The following is a 20,746-nucleotide window of genomic DNA, read 5'->3' on the forward strand; positions in this document are numbered from 1 at the left end:
CTTAACTGCAATTGAATGAGTCCATGCTGGTAGACCAGATTTGAAAGATGAACCACTGGAAAACGCAGATTTGGGATTATACATTGAGGGAAGTAGCTTTATGCACAATGGAAAAAGAAAAGTAGGATATGCCATGGTAACTTTATGGGATGAAATGGAGGCTAAATCCCTGCCCCAGACTATTTCTGCACAGAAAGCAGAGATAATTGTGTGAGACCAGAGCCCCTGAAATAGGAGAGAATTGGAGAGTTAACATGTAGAGGGACTGAGTATGCCTTTGGTGTTGTGCATGCCCATGGGGCTATCAGGCAGCCGGTGCGGGGCTTACCCAACCACTCCTTGGCTGTCCTTCAGGTATTCTCCAGCAGTGCTTCAGCCCTCGCCCCACAGAGAGCCCCCCGAAGAAGGAGGAGGCCTCTCACCTCCACACCGAGTGGCAGGGTGCCTTAAAATCTGCGGAGTATTTTGATGTCTTTGATTTGCGTGTGACGCAAGCGGTTTTATCAATACAGTAACCTGATGTGCCAAAGTTGTCCTTGTTTTGTCTTCCCACGTGGCGGCGTGGGGGGAGGGGGGGGGGGGAAAGCGCCCCGAAGACTAATGCAGAAAATCAATAAGAACGTGGTCCTGGCGCTCCTTTCTCTGACCAGCCTGGTTTTCCTCCTTTTCCAGTTGTACTATTACAAGTTCTACCTATCGCAGAAGGTAAGGGAGAGCTGTCCTGCGCTCAGGATAATGTCTACTCTCGTCAGAGCCCTTTAGCAGCGTCCCTGCCGCTCCCAAACTTCCCTCCTACGGCTAACAATTTCTATAGTGTTGACGTGAAGCGGCTGGGTAGTCCTGGCGAGTTTCTGGTGCAGGGGTACAATCAGATTTCGGTTGTCAGTCTGATATTCAAGTCATTATGTCAGCCAGAGGCATCCTGTTAATTCTAAAATAGGATGCCATTCGGTGTTTTTAGCTGCACGTTTGAGCCTCCAAGACTTAATCTTCACGAGCCTGTCTACTCTTACTGTGACTGTTAGAGAAAGTGAAATCAAACTAAGTGCTATTTTAGGGCTCTTCTAAAGGAACAAGTAAGGCAGCGTTTACTGGTTGCAGGTTTTTCAAGAGTAGTGCTCTTAGAAGAAAACCCAACTTTTTCTGCAGTTGTCTTAGCACTTTGTGATTCAGTGTTCATAATTTATGAGATGTTAATGATAAAATCCTACTTTTATATTACTCGTCCAATGTTTAGCTGAGTGTGATGTTCTGTAATGGAAAAGAGGTAAATGTTACTATGAATGAGATACTCTGGGTTTTTTAATGGCTTCATAGTTTACAGTTTCAATGCAGATTTAACAAAGGAACTAACTTTTTTTTTTTTTTTTTACAGAACAGCTGCATAGGTATTGTTTCCCGAGTTTGTTTTCTTTGGTGAGGTCATTCTTTAATAAAATAAATGCAGATGGTTCATAAATGCCAGGTGGTACTGAAACCTTTGACTATTTAAATTAATTATCTAGGGTTACATCTGGAAAGACTGAGGCACAGCCCTGCTGTCTTTACCCCAGTGGTATCTGCCTAACGGTGTTTGTGTTTTGTCACCTTATTTTAACATTTACTGGCATATTGATTGAGAAACCTGAGGCCAGATTGCGTAATCCTTGCATATCTGTAAAGTCCCAAGGCTTGCATTGTCCTTCTAAATGCACAAAGCTAGAGCAGTTGTTTATGATTTCACATTCAGTACTGTGGTTGAGTGACCAGAGGCATAACCACAGCTGTAATTATGATGTTCTAACTGGATAAATGTCCTTGACTGTCCTGTTAAGAGACCCTAAGCAGGAATTTAACGGAAACTTTTTTTTTTTTCCCCCCTCCCTCCCCATCCCCTTGTTTGGTTTTGACAGAATGGAGTGGTTTTTTCCAAAGTCAGAGGAAGCCAGTCAGGCCAGGACAGCACTAGATGGGTATGTACAGTGTCATTGGTTCATACAGTTCTTCTACAAGTCTCAGAGGACTCACATGGAATGGAGAGTGCAGTTCTCTTTCCTGTTCACTGGGGATTTTCTAGTATTAAAGGACTAGGAGTTACTTTCTTCACTGAGTTATGAAGTGTTTCAAAACATCAGTTTAAAATGGAAATGAGAAATGGTTACAGCTGTGATAGGGATAGCAGGAAAGTAGGTATTTTTCCACAGATTTGCTTCTTGTTCATCAATCTGATCAGCTAGTTTTAGCTACGAAATAATGCTAGCCTATCCCTTACTCAGCTCCATGTAGCTGAGATCACTAAGAGGTGGCATCGCTTCTGCCTATAGTGCTGTTTTGTAATTCTGTTCATTGATCTGCATTTTGTTTTAAAGTTTTTACATCTCTCTGAAATCAAAGCCCTGTGCCAGAATTGGAGTTTGGCCTGCGGAGTGTGATTGAGCAAACTCGGCAGCTAGAAAGGAGGAAGGTTAGAGCTTCAGTTAGAAAGTGAGGATCAGCTTGCTGGACAGGTAGCTTGGGCAGTAGGCCGCTGTTTTCCCTTACCACAGCTCTTCTAGAAACGTTGAGATGTAACAAACATAAAGCCTGAAAGTGCTGTTCTAAGCAAATACTTTTTCCTGATTAGAATGGTACTTTAAGCTAGTAAATTTAACTGTTCTAGTTAAATACATCAGCTACATTTTTAATAGTGGGGTGGCTATGATTCCTGTAAATCTTCTGTATGCCATGGACCTCTAAATGTACTTGATTAAAATTCTCCACTGAGTCAAGTTAATAAATCCTCTCATCAGGCACTGGGCCATCTTGCTACAGCTTTTAACCTCCTATGCAACATTGTCATGGTTGAGTGCCCTGGGTACACTGGTATCCAAAGACTGGATAGGCTCACCGAATCACACTTTGTATATAGCAGGCAGAAAATGTATTAGGAGATAAGATTTCCTTCTGTCAGTGGGTTGTTTTGTTGGTTTTTTTTTTTTGTTCTGTCAGAGAGTTTTCATGTATTAACCTTTGTACACTTAAAGATGGCTTTTCTAACATAATTTTATCCTCTGTCAAACAGCACGTAGTTAGGAAGTTTCTAGGCTTAATATCCAGTCACAATATACCAGTGTATTTGATCGATCCTTTGATTCTGGGACTGGTTAATAAAGACATTGAACAGATCAGAAGTTCTCCTGATGGCCCTAGTCCAGAATGCAAGTACTTTTGTGCTCCAAGAGACTTTACTACATTTGCTCTACTGGACAAAACTTGGAAACATGAAGTAAGTGCCTGTTCTTCAGTTCACATTTGTGTATTGTAATACCTTCAACTCATCTGTGATTTTTTTGTGACATAATGTTTTCATGTTTGTATTAAGGCCTCTGAATTAATTGTGTAGAAATCTCGTAAGGGTATTGGTAGAGGAAACTTTTTAGAAGTAAGAGTCGTTTACAGATAACTAGAATCTTTTAGCAGCTGTCTGCAATATTCATAAACACTTGTAGGAAGAGACCATGCCAAAAAGAAAAAAGAAGGTATTCTGTTAGAAATTAAGAAGGAAAACCTTAAGCCTGTAATGTAGGTACACAGCTGTAATAAGTCTCAAGACTGGGAATTTGTCGAGGAGGAAATGCAGCTATTGGTGTGACAAGGCTGGAAAGATTATCATAGTATGCTGGTTTATATTTCTTTTAGTACATCCTTTTACTTAACAAAATTTTATTTTGTCAGTTTTCTTTGGTGTTCTGAGATTTGTAAGTGGATGTGTTAAAAGTAGAGGTGTAGCAAGTGATGAAGGACAAAATGGAATCCAAGATTATTTAATCAATTGTCATTTGTAAATATTTATTAATTTATACACACTAGAGATACCCGTAACAGACAGCTTTTTTTCTTCTTTTTTTTTCTTTATAAAGCGGGAGACATTAAAATGGACTGAGACTATTTTACTGAAGGAGTCTTACTCAAGTGAAGAGTGGTGGCATGCTGGATCTGACCCAGCAGTTGTTTTTACCTATAGCTGTAAAGGAATTAAAAAAACGGAGAATAAGATTGTGTGGTAGCACACTTAATATAAATCCATCTGCCCATTCACTTGTGGCTCACTGATGATATCTGTAGCATACAGTGGAGAAGCTAATATGCCTGTATAGAACAGTTCAAGGGCACTGAACTGAAAGGGTCTTCAGATGCTGATTGGTTCTCTTCTTATCAGCCAGAACTTCATTCCCTTTTTCTATGGAAATATGAAAGCTTGTTACCTAGTGCAACATTCAGTGTTTGGTGAGATTTAGACAAATATTTATGTACATCATAAAAGAATACTTTACAGTAATCATTTTTGTATTAGTGGTATTGTTGTTCAAGGACTTATGAATGCCAAGTTCAGCACAAGAATAACTTTAGAGAACAGTTTAAGGATGCAGAGAAGGGTGCTATGGCAAGGAACAAACCAAGCCTAAGCATGGCTTAAAACATTTATTTGTTGTCACTGAATCACAGAATCATCAAGGTTGGAAAAAACCTTGAAGATCATCTAATCCAACTGTTCCATACAACACCATATCTCTCAGCGCTATGTCAACCTGACTTTTAAACACCTCCAGGGATGTTTAAACACCACTGCCCTGGGCAGCCCATTCCAATGCCCAACAACCCTTTCTGTAAAAAATGCTTCCTAATATCCAGTGTAAACTTTCCCTGGTATGACTTGAGGCCATAACCTCTTGTCCTATTGCTTATTACTTGGTTAAAGAGGCTCATCCCCAGCTCTTTGCAACCTCCTTTCAGGGAGCTGTAGAGGGCGATGAGGTCTCCCCTCAGCCTCCTCTTCTCCAGACTAAACACCCCCAGTTCCCTCAGCCGCTCCCCATACGACCTGTGCTTCAGACCCTGCACCAGCTCCGTTGCCCTTCTCTGCACACGCTCAAGTCATTCTATGTCCTTGTTGTAGTGAGGGGCCCAAAACTGAACACAGGAATCGAGGTGCGGCCTCAGCAGTGCCGAGTACAGGGGTAAGATCCCTTCCCTGTCCCTGCTGGCCACGCTATTGCTGACACAAGCTAGGATGCCATTGGCCTTCTTGGCCCCCTGGGCACACTGCTGGCTCCTGTTCATCGGGCTGTCAATCAGCACTCCCAGGTCCCTCTCTGACTGGCAGCTCTCCAGCCACTCCTCCCCAAGCCTGTAGCGCTGCTGGGGGTTGTTGTGGCCCAAGGGCAGCCCCCGGCACTTGGCCTTATTGAAGCTCCTCCAGTTGGCCTCAGCCCATCGCTCCCGCCTGTCCAGATCTCTCTCTGCAGAGCCTCCCTACCCTCGAGCAGATCAACACTCCCACCCAACCTGATGTCATCTGCAAATTGACTGAGGGTGCACTTGATCCCCTTGGATCATCAATAAAGATGTTAAACAGGAGTGGCCCCAAAACCTAGCCCTGGGGGACACCACTCATGACTGGCTGCCAAACAGATTTAACTGTTTACCACAACTCTTTGGGCCTGACCATCCAGTTTTTTACCCAGTGAAATGTGTGCTCATCCAAGCCATGATCAGCCATTTTAGCCAGGAGAATACTGTCATATTGCATAGTTTGAGGGACAAAATTTCAGACAAGGAAATAGTGGTTGGAATTGCTTGTGGTTGCTGATCTTTGAGGTCTTAGAAATTTTTGAGTATTTTGTGCTGAAGTCAGGTTAGGAAATGAAAATGGGCAGTAATGATAAGCATTTAGCATTGAATTTTGGCTTCGTTAATCTTCAGCTTTTCTCTCTCTCTCTTTTTGTGTCTCCTTCTCTGTCTTTTTTAGGTGGGCCTTTTTAGAACTGCTGAGAAAATGGGGTTCCAATGGCTAAAGATTATAAATAAGGACCCCCGCTTGGATGGGATGGATGACCTGTCTGGTATTGAAATTCCCTTGCACTACATATTTAAACTGGCATCTCATGCCATTCACCTGGTGGTCTTCTATGAGAGGAGTGGCAATTATCTCTGGCATGGTCCCCTGAGACTCAAGCAATATATGGACAGAAAATTTGTGCCTTTCCGGAAACTCCACTTTGGTCGCTACCCCGGAGCATATGAAAAGTGAGTTCAAAACAGAGGACATAAAAAGCCATAATGGCACTTGCAAATATCTTTTTTTCTCCTGTATATAAAATGATTTCCTAAATTCAGGTTGTAAACTTCAGCTCATGTGTTGTTCAGCCATCAAAGTGCAGGTAAATTAAGGTATGAAGATGTTTTCAAGTGGAATTGGATACAAGAGCTTCCTGCAATTCATAAACGAAGAACTACATTTTAGGGGAAGTTGCTGTGTAGCCATGTTGAAGCACATAGAAAGATAAGTCAAAGAAGTTATGACTGAGGTTGAATACCAGAGGATCTTCTGATAGAGTCAGTGGTTTACCTTTAATATATTTAAAAGTTTGAAATCTGTTGATAGCCATCTGTGCTATTAACACAGGTGTAAATTAGAAGTGGCAAGAAATTTAGTACTACCCAATACATGTTTTTCTGGTAACAACATGTATCCAAAAGTTGAATACAGATATGGAACATTAAATGAAAAGGGGAAGCAACAGAAATCCTTTCAGTAAGAGTACAAATAATCAATGTTAAAGAGCATGAATAAAGAGAGGTGACATTTGTACCACAAAGATGTGTCAACCACTCCATCTCACCCATGCTCTTGAGTGCTGAGACAACTCCTTTCTTGCATAAATATTTGAGTTGGTGGTGGGTTTTTGTCCATAGTCTTATGCTTAAACTTTGCATTGCATTGGTAAAGTTGCTGTAAATGTCCGCCTTTTCCTACAATTCTTTCAATAGCAGTATTTCAGGAAATAATGTATTGTGGCAAATCTCGTTGCTATTTTCAAAGCCAAGCACATACCAGTAGGCTTTGAGAACAGTGTTCCTGTAAGGTATGTGTATATATCATAAATCAGGGAAAACCAGCCAAACGTTTGCCAGGTCAAAATAAATCTGTTTAATTTTTTCCTTAAAATTGACACCATTCTGTCTTCCTCTTAAAACATGGAGTCTGTGCCAGTTATGTACCTAAACACTGGAAGTCAACTGTATAAGCTGTTAAGTATCACATTTCATTCATTGTGAAGGCTGAACAGTTTTGGATTTTTAAATACAAATAGCCTTAAGGTACAGGGTAAAATTTGGTTCTGAAGTGCATTCCATACTTTGACAACTAAATAAATAGTCTGAATTTTCAAATGCACTGAACAACAGCTTTGAATTCAGTGCAAGTTGTGAGTCAGTAAAGGAATCGGTGATCTGGCAAACTAACTGTGGGCTTACAGGCATAGAGCTTCTTTTAAAACAAAATTCTGAAGTGTGTGGGGCATTTGTTGAAGCTCTTGTTACTCTTTTATAATCAATTGTGTGGGTATTTGGACAGGGGAATCACTGCTAGTAGTATGCATTAAGATTTTAACCTGAGCTAGAGGAAAAAGTGGCTTGTGGTTTGTAAAGGAATTAAATGGAGTAATGCAGGGGTTCTCAACCTTTCCTTCACCATGAACCCCCTTTAAATACCTCTTGTGACCATGGCCCACCAAGACTTAATTCAAGATTTAAAGCACTAGACTGCATCAAATATTTATTTCAGTTTTCTCATGAAGGGTCTTCAAATTTGGACAGAAGGGGAAGTAAGTTAATCTATTAATGCACATGCTCATATTATAACATCTCTATTGCAATGATTCCATATGAATTTAAAATAATAGCATCAACAGCATTCTTGCTCAGATGGCCCATTTTTGGTATTTTAATGTGCTAATTCCAAATTTGATTCCAACTTTTACATTAAAATTTGATGAAAAGTATTTACAGTTCTCACCTGCCCCCTTGTTTGTCAGTGTTCAGTCACCATGCATTTTTGTTTATGGGTCCAGGGCCACCACTTGGGGGAACAGACTTCAGCCCCGTTGTGGTCCTAAAAAGCGCCACTAAGAAAATGTCTGTAAGAGAAAAATTGCTTAAAGTGGGTCCCACCAACCATACTGGCACTGAATATACTAGTGTCTCAGGGCAGGTGGGGCAGGGCTTGAGTACGAGAGGAGCATTGAGGAGAAGGGGCTGTGGGAAAAGGAGGTGTAGGCCAGATCAAATGTTTCTGGGCTGGATGGTCCCCACCCCCACTTAAAGCCTTCACTGATCCCCTGTGATGACATCGTGGCCCCTCAGGGGTCCGCGACCCACAGGTTGAGAACCACTGGGGTAACTATCAACTTTCTTTCCCTGCAGGCCAGAACTTGTGCTTGTTTCCATTGATGACTTAAAAGTTCAAATTCCAAAAAATCCATCCAGTTTTCTAGAGGAGATGTCACACTCTAGATTTCTCGAATGTAGGTACAGAGAAGCCCGGGCATTCTTTCAGGTTAGTGGTAATCAGGTAATGTTTCTGAGAAGTAATGTGTGTTTTAACTGATAGACTCAAAACTACAAACAGTTCACTTTTTTTACCTAGATGGGACTGTTTGCATACATAAAGCTAAATACAGCCTGTGAGACTCAATCCACAGAGTTTAGTAAGTGGTGATAAAATGAAAAGTTTAACAGAAATTCATGGTCTTTTTATTTGTGAAACTTTGAAAAGAAATGGTAATCAACATGTTTATAGTTCTCATGCATTGTTCTTACTAAATAGATTTCATAACATCTTTCAAACATAAAGATCTTGTGTATCTTTGTGATTGAAAATTTTTCATATGGCAATTATTAAAATTCTGAGTAATATTTCATTTTATAAATTCTTTTGAACTGTATGTTGCAGTTCCATGCAGTTCCATTCAGTTTATTTCAAGTGGTATATTCATTCCAAAATGACTTATTACATTGGATTTTGACTATATAAGCTAATGTTTTCACGACTATTTAGAGCATTCTTTTTAGAATGTTGCTACCTGATTTAGCAGGCAGTAGAAAACTTTCTGCTGCAGTATGGGGAGCATTTTGTCCTAACTTGAAAAGGACTGAGATTAAAGAGTCAAGAGTTGCTCAAGAATTACCACAGTTAGGACTGTGGAGTCAGAATCACTGAATTTGAGCCATCTCTGATTTCTTGGAAGGGGAAAAAAATAGGATACTAGAAGTTTGAACTATTCTTCAGATGTTTGAGGTCTTGGGGAAGGGACTTCTCAGGGGAGGGAAGGCCATCCTTATTCTGTCTAGTAGGCCATAGCTCCCCATAGATTTAGCAGGAGGGTTACTATACCCAAGGCTACCTGTGTGTTTTTGCTTCACCTGTAAAGGACAGAAATTGTAAGCATGCTCCAGTACAGCTCCAAAACCTCCAGGCAGTAATTGCCACAGGCAGACACTATGTGCTTCAGAAGGTATATTGAACTTTGGAGATTTAATATTGAAATGAATAGCTGGCATCTGTTTTGAAAAGTAAGTATTTGTTTCAACTGTTTGTTGACCAGGAACTCTTAATGAAATCAGTCGTGAAGCTGACTGGTGGTGCATTGTTCCTGTGTTTGATTTGGTAACGTTTGCCCAGACTGACCTATTGTTTTCGGTTTTGCATTAACAGAAGATCTTGACACACATTGTAGCTGGAAGGTGGGCATGATTTTCTGTTCACAGAAATCTTGTTCAACTTCTGTGGCAGAAGTTGCCAACATCCAGTTGTAACACTTGGTGGCGCCAAGTAAACTAATGTGCGTGAAGTAACTTTTTTGGCCTTACTTTCCCAGTGGACTCTGGGTATTGACCAGTGTGCAGAACTAGGGTTCATCTGTGTTGTTGCCAGGTGCTGAGAATTAGTGTCTAACACGGTTATTCTCACTCTCCTTTACTGTGACTTTACATTCTGCTAGTTTGGAAAAAACTGAAGATTGATGTTTCGGAGTTTAAATTTTGATTTGTCATTCTAGTGCATGTTCTCAAACTGGGCTGTATATGCAAAAACTCATACTTCCTGGAGATCAGTTAATTAAATTTATTGAGGTAATTTTTTCTTAGAACACTGAAAAATGCAGGGACAAGTTTGCTCCCTGACAATAGCTTGCTTACTCTTCCTTTGCTTTCCAGCTGTATCCTGATGATGCCTCTCTTGATGCAGTGGAGTTCAGAAAAAAAGCAAAATCATTGCTCCATCTGGCTGCCCTGACATTGAATAACTTAGGAGTAAAGTTCTGGCTGAGCAGTGGAACATGTCTTGGTAAAATATTTGTGTTATGTTGTATTTTTAAAATCATCTGAAATTTTAAACGTTTCATTCTCTATTGCTCATGATGTCAGCTGAGTTTAAATATACCAGGTTGGAAGGTAATATGTGGCGTTGGTTATATTGAAATAGGCCTTTTTGCTTGTGACAAAATGCTTTTTCTTTAGAAACCTGAGCTTGAAGATGCTGAGCAAATTTCCAGTGAAGTATTTAATGATATTAGCAATTACCTGTGTTGTGTTCATCACTCCTTAGAAAGTAATCAGCAGTTCCCTAAATTGCGTGACTTGGAATTTACTGAAACGCTAGTTGGAAAACAGTGATGGGCCCATATTTCTGCTGTCCATATAGACTCTCACCTGATTTTTTGTCCTGTGCAATTTGGTCCTTATCACTGACTTTTAAAATATGATTTACATTTATTTACTTTAAACCACATCCTTTTAATAAAATGTCAGCCTATTAGAGTAGGTACTGCAAGTTTTCAGTTCTGAAGATGGAAGTAGTATCTTGTCACTGGTGAAGATTCTTTTATTATTTAAATAGATGGTGAAAACTCATGTGTGCACGTGACTTCTATTTGTTTAGACCTAGGAAACACAACTTTCTGAATGGACAGTTACTAACAGCTGCTTATGAAGCAGAAAAAAAATGATGTCCTGCTTCTTGTCTTACTGTTTTGCAGTGGTGATTGAAAGATGATTAATGTATTGGATACTATTTAAAATAATTATTTCAAATAAAAAGCACAGCTGTAGCTATGTAACTGTTCATTGCTGATTAGATTTGGGCCCAGATAAGAATATTTTTCTTTAAAGCCATTTAGATTAGAAAACTGAAGATATTGTATCTTTAAAAGAGTTAGTGTTTTCTCTCTCATGCTTGACTTTGGAGAAAAGAGCTGGCTATATGTGCAGTAATTTTTTCTTCAATGTCGTTCATTTCATACTAGAGAAAGGCAGAAGTCTTCTTTATGGCCTTGTTCAAAGATTTCTGCCTGGTGACCTTATAGCAGTTCATTTTTATGTTGCTTTTGTTATACTGAAACATTTCTCATGTTCCTGACTTAACTGGTTTTATTCCTTTTTGTTTTTTTCCTTCAGGCTGGTATAGACAGTGCAGTGTTATTCCTCACAGCAAAGATGTGGATTTGGGAATCTTTATAAGGGACTACAAAGCAGATATCATTCCAGCTTTTCAGAAAGCAGGGTTATGGCTGAAGCACAAATTTGGCAAGGTACCTAGATAATGAACAGTTTGCTTCGTGAGTCTGTGGGTTCATAAATTTGAGTACAGCTGCAGATCATTTACATATAAGTAGGTATGTGAAGTCTCCTTGGCAGACATTTATTCAGTAGGGTTTTACCTAAACATATAATCTTGTTTATTTTTACTTGTTCTCTTGGACAGTGTGTGAGAAAATACCCTTCCAAATAGCTTCAGCCCTGTTGGGAGTCTTGAATTCCACCTCAGAAGTTTTTAATAAGTTTTAAAGGGGCCTAATCTGTGTCAGTGGTGCTATGGAAATTTAAGGATCAAGGCAGAATTTAGTCTGAAACTGGATGAGACACGTCATATGGGAGGACTGGTGATAGCTCTGAGATTATCTGTAGCCCCGTATGTAAAACTAGTAGAACAGGAAGGATGGCTTGAGATGGTCCCTGAGCTTATTCATTATTAGCTTTTTCAGAGTGCACACTACAGAATGGTAGAGAAAAAAAATAAAGATTACAGGAATACGAGGGTTCAGCCACAGTTCAAGTATATATCATGACGGGTGTTAGTGAGTGTTTTATCATAGAAAAAGTATGTTAAACGAAGGTGCCTACTAATCGTGTTTATTCACTGAGATTATTTTGCTTATGACAGAGGACAAGGAGATGCTGAAGCTTTTGTGACTAAAAGAAGGAAAGAGAAGGTAGTCCCACTGAGGTGCAGAAAATCTCCAGTGTTATCAAGAAAAAAAAAAAAAAAAAAAGAAATTGCACAGTTAGTGTATTTTCTTCAGCTAGAATAGGAGTCACTCTGCATACCTGACCAAAATAAATTTGTCTTCCAAAACCTGATGACATAAGTAGCCTTGTATTTTTATGAGTATATACAGTAGGTATTTTTTGCCTTGCAGGTAGAAGACAGCTTGGAACTCTCTTTCCAGGGAGATGATGATGTGAAACTTGATATTTTTTTCTTTTATGAAGAGGGTAACCACATATGGAATGGAGGAACTCAGGCCAAGTCGGGGAAGAAATTTAAGTATGAACTGGATTTGTACCTCTAATAGGAAAGAAATCTAACAAGCTAGTGTTTAGTGTGGTCATTTTTTGTGTTGTTGCCTGGCAAAGTTTGTGCTCTTTGTGGGAAAGGCAGTTATCGGAGGAGAATCGGTGGGTATTTTGCACTTTGAGACCAGAGAAGTAGAAACAGAACAGTAGTATGCCTTACTAGAGAGGTGCTGGGCTTGTTAAATGCAACTTCTCTCATGAAATGAAAAGCAATGCTGACATATAATATATCAAGCAGATCTTATCTGGACTGTGACAAGCTCTGAGTTAAATAAAAAGCTAAGATGAGAAGGAAGTCTTTAAAACTGTGTTTGCACAACAGGCAGAATGGGGGCACTCATCTGAGAGCAAAGGCTGAAGCTCTGGCTGGGGGTCTGCACATCTACCCCAGCCTCCACCCAGATGGAGCTGCTGAAGGGAGAGGCTGCATCGAAGGCCTCAGACTGCAGCAGTGCCTAGACCTCCTGGGACAGGGACAGGCAGCAGGCCTGTCCACAGAAGGTGCACCCAGGTGGAGGGCCTCACAGCAGGTGGTTGAGCTGTAGGAGGCAGAGAGAAGGCTGTAGCATCAGGGAGGGTGAGGAGGAGTTAGATAGCTGGTTCCAAGTGCAGTCTGTGTTGGACCCACAGCCAAACAGCCAAAAACTCCCCCACAGGCACACAGGAGGGAGGGGGCCAGTAATGCAGAATGGAAGCTGCGATGACAAGGACCTGCAGGAGGAAGAGACTTCTCCCAAAGCGTAAGGTGCCCCTGCAGAACCACTTCACTGCTCTGCAGTCTGAAGAGGAAAGACCTGTCACATCAGGAGAGGCACTGGAGCTGAGTAAAGCAGCCTGGTCTGCTCCCTGTATAACCACCAGCACAGCTAAGAAAAGGCAACGGGGTGGTAGTAGTAGGTGACTCTTTTGAGAGGTATGGAGGCACCCATCTGCCAACCTGACACACTCTCAGAGAAGTGTGTTGCTTACTGAGGGCTCTACCAGGGATGTCACCAGGAGACTACTGAACCTCGTACAGTCCACTGACTATTATCTACTGCTATTATTTCATGTGGGTGCCAATGATAGAGCCAGGAGCACCCTGAGGACTATCAAGCAGGGTTACAGAGCCCTGGGAGCAACAGTAAGGGACTCTGGAGTGCAGAGAGTTTTTTCATCAGTCTTCCCGGTCAAAGGGAAGCAGTTTGAAAGGGCCAGTAGCATTTGGCAAATCAACAATTTATTACAGGACTGGTGCCACAGCCAGGGGTTTGGCTACTTAGACCATGGACTCCCTTTGAGAAACCTGGTCTAGTGAGGGCTGGTGAGATCCTTCTATCAGAGAAGGTGATAGGTCGTAGGCCTGCCAAGCTGGGGAAGAGGGCTTTAAACTGAAGTTACTGGGGGAGAAGAACCTCAATCCATCCCCCTCCTACAAGCTTGATGCTCAGAGCCAGGAGGGGGATTACAGGTCAACAGGAGAGCACCTGAAGAGCAGTACAAAGGAACTGCAGCCAGGGCCCAAATTAAATGCAAATGCCTGTAGCATGGGGAATAAACAAGACAAGTTAGAAACGTGCACATGCCTGCAGGTCTTCGATCTTATTGGCATCGTGGAGATGTGGTGGGATGACTCCTATGACTGGAGTCTTGGAATCGTGGTAATGTCTGAGTCCTTGTCTTAGTTATCTTTGTTCTGAAATGATAAGCAAAGATTGGGGAAGATACTTTGATGACCAGAGTCAAAAGGCACACAACAAATAGGCTAAAGGAAGAGCTCTTGGAATATTCCCACAGAAAATGTGCTGTGTTGCAGAGTATTTTTCTTACAGCACAGCAACAATGTCATAGTTTCCCAAAGCGGGCTTAATGTCTGTTTTTTCCATTTTGGAGGATTGCGTGTGATACATTATGAGGAGGAAGCTGACCAGTAAATTAGTTTCCTTTGCTTTTCTTTGTGCTTCTTTTGTATCTAAATTGCAATAACTGTTCCCATGCCAGTGGAGTTGATGTGGTCTTTCAGAATTCCATTGTAGCATCAGACCTTGGGTACTTGAGAGCTGGGTTTTTTCTACCTTTGATATGACTGGTCCAGTGCATGAGAACAGAAGGTAGATGTGAACCTGTGCTATGGTCCAGCCACTGTATCCTAGAATATTACAGCTCTTTTGGAACTCCAGCTTCCATAAAACATTTTTACTTTTCTTGTAGCCTAGTACTTAGTTTGATGGTAATTTTTTTCAAAGTTTACAAACATGGCTTTCTAGTTCAATAAGAACTTAATTTGCTTAGACATGGTAGTGTAAGGAGACCTCTCATTCTGAACTAGTGTTTCTTAGTCAGTTTATTGTACTTAATCCATACAGAAAAGGAGCAAGAAAACTGCTTGTTTACCATTATAAAGGCCCTGAGCCCTTGATAGAACATGGCTGTTCAGAATGCTTAGCTGAGTAATTCCAGATAAACATTATTCAAAATATGTTTTCAGAAAGAGAAAAAAGATCACATCTTTTCAGCAGTGAGATGTGATGTTTTAGCATGCTTGATCTGATTGCCTGCAACACCAGAATGACCCTCAATTTTGCTTAGTCTTCAGCCCTTACAAATTTTGGGGGAAGGGAAAGTGAGGAGGTCAGTCAAAAGATGGTTAGATCATGCTGAATCCTAAATCCACTTCACACTTTTAAAGGAATCTCACCAGCTGTTTATGTAGTATAAGAAGAGATATTGTTTGCTAATAGATTGTCACAAATAAGGTGGAGAGTTCTATTCCAAGATACTCTGTTTTTGAAAATGAAGGTTAAAAGACATTTTCTTCAGAAAGCTAAATATTTGCACAGGCATACTTTCTATACATCTTGGTAAATAAAAGTATGAAGAATGGAAGTATTTCTCATATCGTCTCTAAAATATTTTTGATTAGTCATTTTTAGTCTCTTGTTTACTTGGAGAGCTGGTTTCTAAACCTTACAAGTCTGGTTGTATGTTTTACATTTTCATGTACACAAACACTTCCTCAACATTGCGGACATAAGCAAGCATGTACATCCTCCTTATCTTGGAGTTAAAGCAATTGAGTCCTATTTGTTTACAAAGTTCATTCTGGACTGTTCCATTCTTCAGCTAATAAGGATTTACAAAAGCTGAATCTGGGAATCAAATCTGTACTGTTATGCTTTAATTCTTAAAATGAGTTAATTCTGTAGGTCTTATAGAGGACTTTGTGTAAACGTAAAATCTTCTCAGTACTTTTATGTCTGAAGATTGATGGGACTGAAATTGAAAGAAAAAAATGATGAGCAGTCTATATGCACATGAGTATGTAGGCTTATCCCAGCCACTTGAAATGAGCAAACAATGAGGAAGGATTCCAGTAGTGTGAAGCATCACTGAAAGCTACATTTTTTCATCAATGAATGTCAACATTTGATTTTAATAACAGTTAAATAATTATTTTGGTAAAATTTCCAATCAGCGTTTCAATTTGCAGATTATTCTATTTAAATTACAATTTAAATTTATTTAAATTGTTCTCCTTATAATTATTATTCAGAGTTCACACTGGAATATATATTATTTCAGTGGTTTGCTGTTAGATTTTGCATATGCAAGCCCACTGCAATTCTGAGGTGAATGATTTCCTGGGTTAACAGCTAAATAGCTGTTTGATGATTATAGATCCACTAATAAAGCTTGTTTACCTTGTTTTCCCTTTGGTAGCTGGCATCTTTTTGCTTTTTCATTTAGAGTTAATGAGTAGTCTCTGGATATACATCCAAAAGTCCTTGATCACTTTCTTCTCTCCCTTCATTTAAGGCATAAAAAAGCAAGGTTGTTTTATTTTCTAATAGTTTGCTCAGCACTTAGAAATGAAATTAACTTTATGCTTAGAGGAACCCTTGGGGTTTTTAATTCATGCAAATGGATGAATCTTTTAACATTCTTTCTCAAAAGATCTAAGTGCTTATCATTTCATTTTAATGTATGAAAAGGAATTTTAAGATTACTGTCTTCTGTGGAAGACTTTGCAGTGTCTGAAGTGGGTGTGGCCCTCTGCAGGAATAGTGCATAGGCTTTGGTATTTCCTTGTTTAACACATCGACTTGACACTGTGTTCCTATGGGATGTCATTCTGATCAAACTGAAATTCATCTGTGAACTTCCACTGGTATAAACATATTTATAGGTGCAGCTTATGTTGGTCCTTCTACAGAAAACAACAGGTGCAGAACAAGGTCAGTTTGGTAGAATAAATTAATTTTTAAATTTGAATGGGCCAAGAAGATTCAGAAAGTACAGGGTGGCAGCTGTATCTTAATTCTTCACAGCTGCTCCAAGTCTGGCACCATGTTTAAAATGGATAACTGAGGGAGAATTGCATGCTTTGTTTGATAAGATTGAAGAAAGGTAAACACTTGTTTTTAAAAAAGGCCTGACTCATAATAAAGTATTTAATGCTACTTTGATCAAAATCTCCCCTACCAAATAACATGTATCATCCTCTTGACACCATTCTAAATGAGGTAGCTGTTAAATTCAGTTTGTAAGTAAGAAAGTAGAGACAGGGACTAAGTGATTTTCTATAGGTAGCAGAGTGATACAGGAATAAGCAGCAAAATTATTAGAATTAGGCCTTCATAAGAATGTGTGATAAATATTGACCAGTTACTGCTAGTAATACCCCTCCTGTCAAGTATGTAAATAATATTTCATAGATAGGAAGTTATTAGAAAATAAAAAAAATCACTGTAAATATAACATGGCCACTTGCTACAGTTGCTTGCTTTCTCCAAGAATTTATTATTTAGAGGTGTATTTCAGTCTTCTGCCAGTGACTGTGTTCTTTTGTTATGTGACACAGGTATCTCTTTCCAAAGTTTACTCTCTGTTGGACTGAGTTTGTAGAACTCAAAGTACACGTGCCCTGTGAATCACTTCAGTATGTTGAAGCCAACTATGGTCCAGGCTGGAAGGTTCCTGTGAAGATCTGGGACTGGAAGAGCTCACCATCCAATGTGCAATACAATGGTGTCTGGCCTGTTGATGAATGGGATGATGTTATTCAAATCTACTGACCACCTGACTACTAATAGAGTGTGCCTGCTGTCCTTGAAAGTCAGTTTGTGATTTCCTATTTTCCAAAGGCATCAAGATCTGTTCCTTTTGTTAACTTCTGTTTAGTAAGGAGATGTTTATCTTTTTTTGCTTAACAGGTATTTTGTCATGCATTTTCCAGGGAGTTAAAGGAAAAGATTAAAGGCAGCTGAAGAGAAAGGAAGCTGAAAGAAAAGCTGCACAAAGGGAAGAGAGAAGAAATATTGCAGTAAACTTATGGGTGGTTGACTATTTAAATGTAAACAGGGACCAGGTAGCTTAGGCTTTCCTGGGATCATCAAAACTTTGGGACTGTTTACTTCTCAGGCTTAACAGAGGTATAGGATGGAAGAATCCCAGAGAAGTTCCTCTTTTTTTCAGGAGATCCTGTGAATAACTTTTAAACACCAGAGTTATGAGTACCTCAAACGTGCTTGATTTGAGACTGCTATATCCCTACAAGATGCAACAGGTTGCTCCTGGGAGTGGAATGTTTCTATTACACAGAACGCATGCAACCCACATGTAGTTTCTATTACACAGCACATGCTTTACATGTAGGAGGTATTGGATAACGGTGTAATGTGGAATGAATGGAAGGAGAAACTATACATCCTACATCTTCCAATAACAGTTGGGGGTTTTTGTGAACCAACCACTACAGGCAGTTACGACAGGGAATGTTACCTTTTTTTTTGTCTTTCTTTCTTTTCCTTTTAAAGAACATGAAGGTGTATGCCACAGGGATGTCTTTCCCATGAAAAAATAAATATTATGGTTTTGATGTCTCAATGTGTTCTCCACACACACACAAAAAGTTTTGACTAGATCTTAGAAAAATAGAACTATCCCTGCTTTCTTATAAGTAAATAGAAAAGGGGGTATTGATAGTTTCTTTTTAACGTGGGCTCACAGAACAGAGATCTCAGAATCATATATCTTTTCTCTAAGCGTAAGCAGAAGTGTGTACAAATACCAACGTTCAGATTTGCAGTATGATGATTGTAAGTGAAGTGGTAGTGTAACATTAGGCTTTGGCTGGGGAGACAGTGGAAGACTCGCAACTCTCTCCTGCTTTTGCTGGTGCTTTTGATCAGTGAAATAAGCTTTCTTCAGTATTTTGGAGAGGGATAATAGCTTTCGTATAAGCATGTGTGTCCAAATTTGATCTAGTGTTGCTGTGCAAGGAAGGCAAGGGCACTAGAGCTGCTAGTGAGTTATGACTGTAATACATGCTACAGACAGGAGTACTTGTGAACCAGTGTTGTTACTGAATGAAGCTCATGTTTTACTTGCAACAAACCTGTATCCATTCTTTCTTTGCTAATGCAGAAAGGCTATCTACAGGTCGCAGCTTTTCCACCTTTCACTGGGTAGAGGTAAATTAACTCTGTGGTTTGCATTCTGTTGATCGGTGGTTTTCAGCTGTGTATTCAAGTGTGTACAGTTCTGGAGAGATGAAGTAGCTACTGCTTTGTGGTGGTTTTACTACTGCATCATTTCAGGTGCACTCTGGGGCTTCCCTGCTGTTTTCATCCTGGGGGGCGCTGTATGCTTTTTCCTGCCAATCCTCTTAGTTTCAGTGGTCTCTTGCCACTGAAGCACTGAAGTAAATTACTCAGCTTCTGGCAACAACTTGTCACACTGGCTCTTCAGTTGGTATGGTACCTTTGTTAGCTTTGTCTAATTAAGGAGAGATGTAAAATCCTGCTACTGCCATTACGTCATAAACACTACATCATAAGGGAGAGTTTCTCAGGTAGAATTATTTATATTTTTTCCTTCTATAAGCCTGTTTTTCAAATGTGATAGGTGTTTAAGAGTGAAAGAAAAGATACTCTCAGAAAATTACCTGTCAAATTTTTTACTTTGTAGATGCAAAGACTAATGAAAGGGAGGATGTCTTTAGTTGATTATACCTTTAAGTTATTCTTCAGGTGAAAATATTTTCTCTTCAGAAGATACAAGTGTATATTTAACACTGATTAAAAGAATAAGAGTAATTTGCAACTCAGGATGTTGTTTCATCCTTTGTTTTGTCCTCTTGGGCAGTATTTAACACACTTCATTGTAGTTACCATAACACACAGAAAAATTTTGAACTGTTTCTTACACTGCTTATTGACTGTCTAGCTTGAGCTTTTATTTTTAGTAAAGATACTTGGACACAACAAAGATACTTGGAATAAAGCGGTGCCCATGTGTAGAAAAAAGGATCCTTCAACTGAACAAACACATCACAATTTGACATGTCTCCTGTCATGCTTTGTGCAGTGCCCTGACTGCAGATTTCCTGCTTGTAGGATTGTGTCCCAAGGAGCAGTGTAAACATTGTAGAACTGGTGCTCTTCAAAGGTACACTGTGAGACTGAAGCCTTACTGTTCCCCCTAGAAACACACAGGTGTAGGCATTTATTTCCTGTTAGGTTCTCCTGAATTGCTTCATCTGAAATGGATTCTTAATTCTGTGTTACCTCCCTAACTTACTACTTTCACTTTGAAAGTGCTCTGGAGAGGAAAACAATTTCTACAGTCTCTTAATGACACACATTTAAGGTCTTAAGCAACAATATGCAAAGTAACTTGACTCTCATGTAGCAAACAAAGCATGTTACATGTGTGTAACCGTTAAAGATAGCAGAGCCTACTCAAGGAATGCCCATGAGCTGAGAAGAAGGTAGCAAGATGTTCAGAGCTCCATTTTCAAAAGCTGTAAAAGATGGTTACAAAAAGGAATGTATGTGCTACCTTTCAATGATTGTTAGGAAATAGAAGTGAATGGGAGGAATGTCTTGAGTGGAATACTGGAGTATTTTACATGTGGAAATGTGTGAAGCCTTTGACTTTGAGGGTCTCTGAGAACACATTGGACAAATGTCAGCCAAGACTGTAGTTAAGCGTTGACTGTAGTTAATCCTCTCATCCAGTTGGAAGCTGTTCCTATTTTCCAGTATTCTGTAGCAGTTTTCAATAACTTTCTGCTTCTACAAAATACAAAAATCATTTGTATATGAGCTTAAGAAAGGTTTTATTTCTAGAATCAGACACTAGAGCTCATACTAGGAGTGATGGTGAATCGCTTCCACTGTGGAAATGATAAGAAACCACAGCATCTTGAGTGCTTGAAAAATGTGATTGTTCACAAGAGTGCTGTCACGTCCCGCTCCAGCGAGGGGGACAAGTGACTCAGATTCGCAAATCCCCAATTGGAGCGGACAACAAGTCTCCAAGTTCAAGCATT

The 20,746-nt window shown here is 39.8% G+C and overlaps 1 protein-coding gene across 4 annotated transcripts; it reads left to right on the top strand.

Moving 5' to 3' along the window:
- The first annotated feature begins 577 nt into the window (after positions 1 to 577).
- On the top strand, positions 578 to 19,522 carry FKTN (fukutin). Of its 4 annotated transcripts, XM_026866295.1 has the most exons (10): positions 578 to 705; positions 1,893 to 1,952; positions 3,041 to 3,244; positions 5,768 to 6,045; positions 8,224 to 8,356; positions 10,015 to 10,144; positions 11,254 to 11,387; positions 12,276 to 12,403; positions 17,273 to 17,528; positions 17,625 to 19,522. In XM_026866295.1, exons 1-9 carry the CDS (start codon positions 601 to 603, stop codon positions 17,484 to 17,486), a joined length of 1,386 nt encoding a protein of 461 aa, XP_026722096.1. In that variant the 5' UTR covers positions 578 to 600; the 3' UTR covers positions 17,487 to 17,528; positions 17,625 to 19,522. The 4 variants fall into 4 exon arrangements, with proteins under 4 accessions (XP_026722096.1, XP_026722095.1, XP_026722098.1 ...); XM_026866294.1 differs by having other exon boundaries at positions 17,273 to 19,522; XM_026866297.1 differs by lacking the exon at positions 17,273 to 17,528.
- The last annotated feature ends 1,224 nt before the right edge of the window (positions 19,523 to 20,746 follow it).

This window comes from Athene cunicularia, assembly GCF_003259725.1.
Source record: "Athene cunicularia isolate RWA chromosome Z unlocalized genomic scaffold, athCun1 chrZ_part2, whole genome shotgun sequence".
NCBI classification, from domain to species: Eukaryota; Metazoa; Chordata; class Aves; order Strigiformes; family Strigidae; genus Athene; species Athene cunicularia.